A 10,009-nucleotide genomic window follows, 5' to 3' on the forward strand; every position below is an offset into this window, starting at 1 on the left:
TCGTGTGGCGGATGGGGATCGCTGGGGGCTGCACCAGGCCTGTCAGCAGGGGGCCGGGCTGGAGATGCGTGTCTGGAGCACTACACCGCGCTGTTCTGGGGAGCTGGAGTGACAGGCTGTGGCTGGCCCTTTAAGGGCCCCTCCCTTTCCCGGCCCACCCTAGCGCCGGGCTTCGCAGCCGCCAATCCCGTGACCGAGGGGGCGGGCTCCTGCGCCGTTCTCACCGGAAGTGCTGCGCCGCGCATTTCCGGAGTGCAGTGAGGCCTGCTCCTTGGCGGCGGGGAGCGGCGGCGCCATGGCCGGGATCAAAGGTGCGCAGGGGGCGCGGGCCGGGGCACGGCGGGGCACGCCAAGGGGTGGCGCTCGGGGCAGAGCCGGGGCTGCCGTACGCGAGCGGCTCGCCCCGTGCAGGCGGGAGGGCCAGGGCCAGCCCCTGCCCAAGGCGGGACCACCCACCGCCGCCCTCCGGGCTCGCTCCTCCGGGGAGAGCCCGCCTCTGCGCTTGGCACTCGCAGCCCCCTCCTCGCTTCGCGTGTGGCCTCGCTGTGCAACTCAAGGGGCCCCGGTAAATCCAGGTCCAATGGGCCCGCCCGTGCAAAGGCGCACGCGCGTTCTGACCGTACGCGGCTGTGAAACTCAGTGGCTGTGATTTGCAGGCTGTTGGTATTGAGCCGCAGGGTTACAGTAAAGCCAGCTGGCCGGTAAGACTTCCCTTTCAGAAAATCGGTCACTTGCTTCCTAATGTTCCTGGGTGAAAAGGAGCATTTGGGACCCAAAGCACAACTTAGTTCTATCTCCTGAACTTCAAAGAAGCCTCACTTTTCCCATTTTGAAGAGTCACTAATTTCTTTTGTCACAACAGCCAGATTCTGATGAGTATATCTGAAACAGAATGATGCATCTTTCTGGAGAGATATTTTAAAATACTAAGTAAGCATATTATACAAACAATTTAACTTTATAGAGAACAGGTTTAACATGACACTTAAAATGTTCCTATATTAAAATTTTTTTGTTTCATGTTTTAATTGAGCTGGAAGTAGTTTCATGTACTAGCTCTGCTCCTGAGCACTCCTGCTGATTTTTGCTGCAAAATTGTATTTACTTGTTTTTTTAATAACCTACAAAAATAGAGGAAATGGACGACTAAGTACTGGGTAAACAGTAGAATGTTCCGTAGGCAAAATGTTGTCAAAATAATGTAGGGCTTGATTCAGTTCTTCGAGTCAGAGTTTTTTAACTTCAGAGGGCTTTGGAATCAATAGACAAACTGAATAATCAAATTTGAAAAAATATGAAAGAAAAACGCTTTTTCCAAAACTCCTGTTCTTGTGTTTTGTCAGAATACGTATACTGGGAAATTGGTGTGTGTGTGTGCGTATATGTGTGGGTATATATAATATATACACACCTCATAGTTTCATAAGAAACCTCTATTGATGCTCATTGTTAGCTTAATCATATTGCCTAAGTTAAATCACATTTCCTCCCAATAGAATTAATAAACAAAGTAACCCCATGAGGTTTCCTTAAGGGACCCATAACCTTTCATGTGCTTCGGAAAGTCCCAAGATGGATATGAAATCCCACTTGCGTCATCTTTGTTTTTTAAGTACTAACTACTGAAAACATGTAGCAAACAGAGGGAAGAACCTCATGTTAAATTTTATTCACAACTTCATTTAACACTGACTGTTTTAAAGCTTATTTTTTGTGTGTGTAGTGTAAATACAAATATAGAGAACCTTTAATGAAGTAAACATCTCCTTAAATGTAATATGAAACCAATGAGAAATAAAATATTTACTTATGGTCTGATAGTTCGAATTGGTGGAAAAAATCTGAAAAATTGAGTTTTGGTAGACTTGAATGAACCCCACTTAATACACAAATGGTAGAACTTTAAAGGATGTAATTCTGAAAAGCGTAGTAACTGTAAACTTGATATACAGCGAAATTAAATTTAACATTTTCCTTTGTAAATGACCAAGCAGTTTTAAGAGGACATCATCTGGTATGATGTACAATAAGGATTTAAACCAATTGCTTTCCCATCAATAAATGGGAATAGCTTCTATTTTCTGATTAAAAAACCTGATTTCTAGGTATATGTTGCCTTTGACTTGACATTCATTTAGTTAAATAAAACATCACCAAAGAGGAAGGGCTTCAGAACTTAGCATTGTGAACTATTTTCAATCTCTGACCTATCCTATTAAATAAAGAATAAGTATAAGGCAACGAGTTTAGCCTAAGGAGGCTGGGGTTCTTTAAGTCTGATAAAATCTTATTGCACCAATTGAATAGAAGTCACATAGAAATATGTCATTTTATATATTTCACAAGTTTGATTGTGAGGTATTCCATTCTAGGGATGTTTTAGCGAGTAGTCCAGTTCCCCCAGCACTGTCTCTGCTGTGCTGCCTGGTCCCCATCCTTTCCCCCACCCTGCTGCCTCTATCAGAGGCAGCAGCAGGGGGATATGGGAGGCTGCTCCAGCAACAGCCCCATCTATGAGGTGCCAAGTAGCCCCTGTTCGGAGCTGCCTGGGCAGGCCACACGCAGGAGCTGCTCCTGCAGCATTCCTAGCTGCAGCCAGCCCTGTCTGCTGCAAACGGGCTGGTGGACTCATTGTGAGCTGGGACTGAGCAGTCCTCCTCGCACTGGTCCAGGACACTGTGCCTCTGCATTTTAAATGTAGTAAGAACTCATCCGCTCTTATTGCATTTAAAATGCATAGCCTCAGTGTGGGTGGCTCCCAGAGCTGGCACAAGCCAGGACTGCTTGGTTCTGGCTTGAGCCGGCTCCTGGAGCTACCCCCGCTGCAGCTCTGCAGAGCAACCCTTATTGACAAACCATGTGGTTGATTCCACAATTTAATATCCTTATTCCATTCAATAAGCATAATTTGGCACATTTCAAAGTTGAGTCCATTTGCATTATTTGTGTGGCATTTTTACTTTCTCACAGTGCATGTATTTGAATAGATTTCCCTCAAGCATGCAAAAAAAAATCTGCTGTCTTGATGAAGCATATAAAATTTCAGTCATAAGAAGTTTTGAACAAGTGAAAAACAGGGTCATTATTTAATCTCTTTTGCAACCTTAATTGCAGCATATGCTGTTAAAGTGTGGGAGGGGGAGGAATAAGACCAGTTCACTCCAATCTACTGCAAGAGTATCCATTGATCTGCTTTAAATGTTAGTGAAATTAACAGTGTTGAATATTTTAGAATACTCTGCATCAGCTCGAAAGCTTGTCTCTCTCACCAAGATATTTCAGCCTCCACCTTGACTTTGAAAGACTGTGAATGCAGAAGGAAGAGGCTAATTCAATGACACCCTTGACTTGCATAGATATTAGAGATGTTAGATATCATTTTATTGAATAGTTGAATAACCTCATGAATTCTTACTGATTACAGGCAGTCCCCGGGTTACATGGATCCGACTTACATCGGATCCCTACTTACAAACAGGGTGAGGCAACCCCGCACTAGCTGCTTCCCCCCCAGCAGACCAGGGAGATGCGAAGCTAGCGCCCCCCCGCAGCAAACCAGGGAGACGCGAAGCGGCTTTTCTCAGCAGACACCTCAGCTTGAGAATAAAGGACTGAGGGAATTGAGGGGTGGGAGAATAAAACTGAGCTCTGGAGAAATGTTTGGCTAGAGTTTCCCCTACAATATGTACCAGTTCCGACTTGCATACAAATTCAACTTAAGAACAAACCTACAGTCCCTATCTTGTACGTAACCCGGGGACTGCCTGTACTTGACTATTTTAGCTGCGCAGGGTGGGAGCTGGTCCATGAGGGAAGACAGTTTAAAAACTAGCTCCCTTCTTGGAAGGGCTGCCTGCAACCCTGTGCTGCTGCCTCTGATATAGGGGTGGCAGCAGCCCCTGTCTGGGGGGAGGAGGGTCTGAGCTCCTGGACCCAGCTTGAGCAAGGCTGCCTGCTTGCCTACTTCCTAATACACTTTAAATGCAGAGCCTCAGCAGCAGTAGGTCCCGGACCCATCACAAGCCAGGATTGAGACAGGCTGCTGGCCAGCCTGCTAAAATATTAGTGGCCAGGGAAGGGGAAAATGCATGTTGTCTATGGCATTAACCTATAAGCTTTTGCTTATTGGTTAATCAACTACCTTATTGCATCCCTAGTAGATATTGTTCAGCTTTGCCAATAGCAAAAACATTGTAAATACTTTCATATTGTGTATTAATGTCCCATATGTTGTTCTGTTCTTGATTTGTTTTTTCCTTACAGCTTTGATTAGCCTGTCCTTTGGAGGAGCAATTGGACTAATGTTCCTGATGCTTGGATGTGCTCTCCCACAGTACAATAGGTAACATAGAGTTTGAACACACTTTTGGCCTCATGCCCTTTCGCTACTGAATAGTGAGTCTTGTCTTCCAGAGACATTGTAATGAAAATTCTTTTAGTGCACACTAGCTGTTCTTGTAAGCAACTTTTTTGATTATGGATTGAAAATATTAGGGATAAACAAAATCATCTGTGAACTAGCTAGCCAGGAAAGGGAAACCAACTAATATATTTATAGGATAGTCTTAAACACAAACCATTAAGGAAAGCAACAGAAAATGTTTCTCAGATTTGAACTCTCTTTATCCATTAACCTCTGTGTACTTGGATTGACATAGGTTTCAGAGCATATTTTGAATGGGTAATAGAAGAATATTGCCAGTGTGATGGTCAGTTTGTCCAAAGAACTATTGGGTAGTTGACTGATTTGCAGTGTTGTAGCTAAGTTGGTCCCAAAATTTTGGTGAGACAAGGAAGGCAAGGTTATATCATTTACTGGACCAGCTTCTTGGTTTTTCTCACCAACATAAGTTGGTCCAATAAAAGATATTACCTAATCTGCCTTGTCTATCTAGATTAATTGAAAGACAAGCTTGTAGACCCTTGTAGTTGCCTAAGCATACCATGTCTGTCTGATAAATTGTCCAGCCCCTTTCAACTGATGGTACAATGAAATAAGAAATACTAAACACCTGTTGCTAGGTAGAATGACATCCTGAATTACTGTTGTGGAATAAGTTGTCTTCACGGGTCTATATTTTGGTTCTGTAGCCTCCTTCCCCTGTTTTCTGAAAGCTGAATATCAGGTATAGTGCTAAATATACTTTGTATGACTTCCTCCACCTTATTGAGTGAACGCTAAATTTAAAATATTTGCCAAAGTATTTATTTTCCAGGTTCTAAAAATATTTTGGAGATATTTCCATCCATTGATGTAATTTATTTATTTATACATCCATTGATGTAATTTATTTTTTATAAATGTCTGTAGAGAACAATTCCTTACACACACAATATTTATGGGCAGCTTTTAAATCTTATAAAGTTTGGCAGGATTGCTAAAATATTCAGAGGAATTGATCATATCTGATTCTCTTAAATGATGCAGTGAAGTGCCCAGAAAAAAAGTGGATAGATAGGTCTTCTCCCTTGTGTGCTTAAGAAATGGTATTTAAGTGCTAATAATAATAAACCATTATTGCCAAATGCTGTAGATTATATAAGGGCATTTTTACATTCAGTATTTAAAATGTTAAAAGATCTTGGCACTTGATAACACTTTTAGAATTAGCTGACAGCTGGATTTGGTTTTTGTTTTAAATGTTTCAATACAAGTTTGTGAAGCAAAGGGAGGAGCAGATTGAGATCTTTCTCTCTTATCCTCTGAGAACACCCTCTCGCCCTGTTTTCCTCCACGGTAATTCATGTCATCTGAAACAGTCCCTGGGCTTGAACATTTGGGACCCCATCATGGTTATAAATTTCACTTCCCTGCTGAATGGAGCCAGTTATGTGTGTCAGTTCATGTTGGAACCCTTCCTCCCTCCCCTTTCTTAAATTATTGCTTGAACAGGAAATGGACTAAAGGGGTGTTATAATTTTGCAGTGGGGAAAGAAACTTTAGTGGTATATTTCATTGAGTTCTTAATATGCTTTATACAGTAATCACTGTGGTAAGGGCTTTTTTAACTTTCCTGATGGGGGATAAAGGTATACACACAAGGGTTTTTATCAGGAAAAGCAATAATAAATTATGTACTGTGAAGAAATGGGACTATTAACTCTTCTCTTTTTTTCTTTTCTCCAGCCAATACTGGCCCCTGTTTGTTCTGTTTTTTTACATCCTTTCTCCTATCCCCTACTGCATAGCAAGAAGATTAGTAGATGAAACAGATGCTGCAAGTAATGCCTGCAAGGAGCTAGCAATATTTCTTACAACAGGCATTGTTGTCTCCGCATTTGGGCTACCTATTGTATTTGCCAGAGCACAACTGGTTAGTAATATTTCCATATGGGAATATGTCCTTTGCTAAATGATTCTCTATGTTGTTTAGTATGTTCTCTGAGCTTAAAGTTTTGCCGATACATTTTGATACAACTTTTAAACTAAGATGTTTAAAGTGTACCTGAGTAAGTGAAAATGTATATAACATTGCAAACATTCAAGAAGAAGGAAAATATAACAGCCATATAAAAACTCTCCCACAGAAACAAAGCTAAGAATGTTCCAAATAATGTGGACACCATTTATGGAGTAGTTAGGACTGTTCTCCCTAGTGGTAATCTATTTCTTTCTCCTTTTTACTAGACTCAGTAAACAAAATATAGGATATCCAAGGAGAATTATCACAAAATGTGTGGCCTGGGTTCTAATCAATATATAATTCTCTTCAGTTCTTTGTTTAGGCAAGTGTAGCACTTAGGCTTGGCGTGGGTTTAGGGAGGGTAGCTGGTCTGGTGTCAGACCAACTGTGAGAGAATTGTTAAAATGTGTCTCCATGTACCATGGTTTTGTGGTTTAATTGCAGATCATAACAAAAGCTTGTCGTTTTGTTCCACTACAAGCCATGCTTGGTAACTTTGCATAATGTTATTTTTGTCTCTTTTTGTTGCTTCATCTGTCTTGTTCTCTGTATATGTAACCAGATTTCCCTTGTCCACAGATTTTGTGGGGAGCATGTGCGCTCGTCCTCACAGGGAATACTGTCATCTTTGCTACTATCCTAGGATTTTTCTTAGTCTTCGGCAGCAATGACGACTTCAGCTGGCAGCAGTGGTGAAAGAAGTTGAGTACAGAACTATCGTAGACATCTTGTCATTCAGCGGCCATCCATACAAACAGAGAATGGGCAATAAGGAGAAATAGCATAGAAAGCCTCTTGGTGTATTTTAGATACTACTTTTCACCTTGTTTATTGTAAGTGTTCTATCTTTGCTGACTTGCTGATGGGTTTCAAGGTTTTTATTGTTTGGAAAGACACTTAGTATTCATTTCCTTTTACCAAAATAGGTTTAGTAACTGATTCATTTAAAATTTTAATAGTTGGTTCCATTCTGTTTTGTATTTATGCTACATGAAAATGCTGGAACAAGAATTTTTAAACAGTTTAATTTAGAAAGTTTTCAAAAGTTTTTTAAGCTCAAAAGTAAGTAATATTGGGTTATGGATAAAATGTATCTTTTTTTCCTCTTGACCATCGCGACTAAGTTATGATGTACTAAGGAGAAAAAGTAAGCAATTGTGCTACCAAAACAGCAATATTGTCAATAAGTAAATGTGTTGATAGACAGTGTTTTGATGGGTGCATAGGTAATGGATGGGAGTACCCGTTGTAGACTATTTTATTCACACCTTGCTATGACTGAGGTATTGATGCCACTGGCTTGGGAATGGGGCAGCTGTTGCCAATAAGGAGGTATTTATTTTCTGAAATCTGCTTTTGACACCCTTAAAGGATACTTCCTTTTTTGTTCTCAGCTCGTGAGTGGGTGTGACATACAAATCTCTTATGTATAAGTTGTATTTGTTTATTCATGCTATAAAATGCAAAATTTAAATTGCATTGGTGAGGGAAAAAATTAATATTTTCATTTTCAAAGCTGTTAATGTTTCTATTTATAAATATTGTATGTTTTTGGTCTTCTGTGTCAACTTTTAACATTTTACCAAAGGGAAGGTAAAATGTTCATTTATGGAACTACTGATGTATGTCTGTTTGCAGCATATACAAAATCTTTTCCCCACTTCCCTTTTTTAATTTATTTTATACATAGTATATATTGAGTAAAATGGCTTTTCAACTGTAGACTAACACTTAAATCACAGGTATTTAATTTACCATAGAAAATTGCTATAGTAATATACAGTACAGTCGAAGCACAGCTTTTTTGCAAGTCTTTGACTGAAATGATTTCCTAGTGACTTTGTCAGTCTTTCAGTTCATGCATTATCTGTTAACAGTAATGTTATCTGTAATAATTGTAGTTCTTGTTCCATAAGGTTATATCACCTGTAATTTACAACATTTAAGACAAGTTTTCTACATACCTCTCAATTGTCTGTTTTTAATTGACACAAATCCTATATATTAGATATTCATTGTGATGCAGTGGATTAATGCAGATTAATCAGGTTTAACTATATTAGATGCATCAATAAAACTGACCAAAAATACTTTTAAAATCTAGTTTTATTCAACTTTTTTTAAAAAATGAAGATTAGAAAAGCAAACTGTGCAGGCATGATTAAAAATAATTACATAGGTCTTAATTATAAGTGCTTCAGTATAAAAATGCATGGAGCAAGTGGATCTTGTCTTGTGAAAAAGTGGATTATTTTATTTACATGAATGTAAACTAACTATGAAACTGACTATTTGAAATCTATTATGATGGTTACATTATATGTTTAAGATACTTAGTATGTAGGGACAGAAGACGGGTGTGCACAGCTACCTGTCAGTCACTAAGGCCACACAATGTTGTGTGCAAGAGTTGGAGCAATATTCTCCAGAGCTGTAAAGGAACTGAAGAATAAAGTCCTCAGTGTGTAGAAACTGAATCTTTAGCAGATAGCATTTAAGCCATCCTTAAAGACATATAACAGAAGAATCCATTGAGTAGGATGGAAATTTTCAAAAGTGCCTGAGTTGATAACACGTCTCATTGACTTTCAGTGGGACTTGTCCACCTAAATACTTTACGTGCGTTTGAAAATCTCCTAAACCAATGGCTGATGATGGAACTTGCCATCAAACAAAAGTTAGCACTAGTGGCTTTGACAAATCCTCCTAGATTCTTGAGTTCTTTTTATGGCCTGACCCAGTCATTGCCTAAGAAATGCGTTATGTTTTTCCCATTGCTTTTCTAGTTGTCAATGTAATGTACTCTTCCACCTGGCCACAAAATATTTTATATTTAATAGCTGAGTACTTTTCCATATATTAATTGTGTTGACAGCATTGTATTCTTGACCTTGTACACTAATTAGACAATGCTGTCTCTGATTTCTAGGCTAGACACTTGAGAGGTATGACTTTTCCATATATTATGCACTGAAATAGCATTACCATCCTTCTGTAGAGCACTTTTGATGATGAAACAATAAACGTTTTAAATATCAGCTTGAAGTTCTGGCTATTTAATGAAAATATATTACTATGTATGTTAATCAGAGTATATAGTCTGTTAAAAACATGGATTGCTTACTCCACATTGTTTTCATAGGTTTGTCCTTGCTGTTGGAAAAATGTGCTTGTTTTCAAAAAAATTACTTGTCTGTTTTGAAAATTGGTGCTTCATTAATCTGAGGCCACTATGGAGATTTAAGATTATTCATTAGTATGCAAGGATGTCCCAGCAAACTCAAAGCGATAAGATATTTACAATATTTACAATATTTAGATGTTTTTCCAAGCCTGAGCATTCCATTATTTTGAATTTCATTTGTAAGATTTGTAATACCAGCATTAATTGTACACACCACTAGGATTACACTGCCAATAGATGTCACATATGGGACTTTTTAAGTTCTATATAATAGGCTGCTAAACCATACAGTATTCTTAGTTGTAACCAGTTGCTAGCCCAAGCTTACAATACTTAAAATATTTTACAGTAATATGTTGTCAGTCAAAACTCTGTTGACCTGCTACATTTATTGCCTCAGTACACACTATGTAAGTGATTT

At 39.2% G+C, this 10,009-nt stretch overlaps 1 protein-coding gene across 1 annotated transcript; it reads left to right on the forward strand.

Moving 5' to 3' along the window:
- Window positions 1-174: 174 nt before the first annotated feature.
- LEPROTL1 (leptin receptor overlapping transcript like 1) lies at window positions 175-9,442 on the forward strand. Its single transcript, XM_006127982.5, has 4 exons — window positions 175-311; window positions 4,264-4,342; window positions 6,128-6,314; window positions 6,984-9,442. The coding sequence occupies exons 1-4, from the start codon at window positions 296-298 to the stop codon at window positions 7,098-7,100; spliced, it is 399 nt and encodes a 132-aa protein (XP_006128044.1). The 5' UTR covers window positions 175-295; the 3' UTR covers window positions 7,101-9,442.
- Window positions 9,443-10,009: the final 567 nt, after the last annotated feature.

This window comes from Pelodiscus sinensis, chromosome 4 (genome assembly GCF_052426305.1).
Source record: "Pelodiscus sinensis isolate ZL-2025 chromosome 4, ASM5242630v1, whole genome shotgun sequence".
NCBI lineage: Eukaryota > Metazoa > Chordata > Testudines > Trionychidae > Pelodiscus > Pelodiscus sinensis.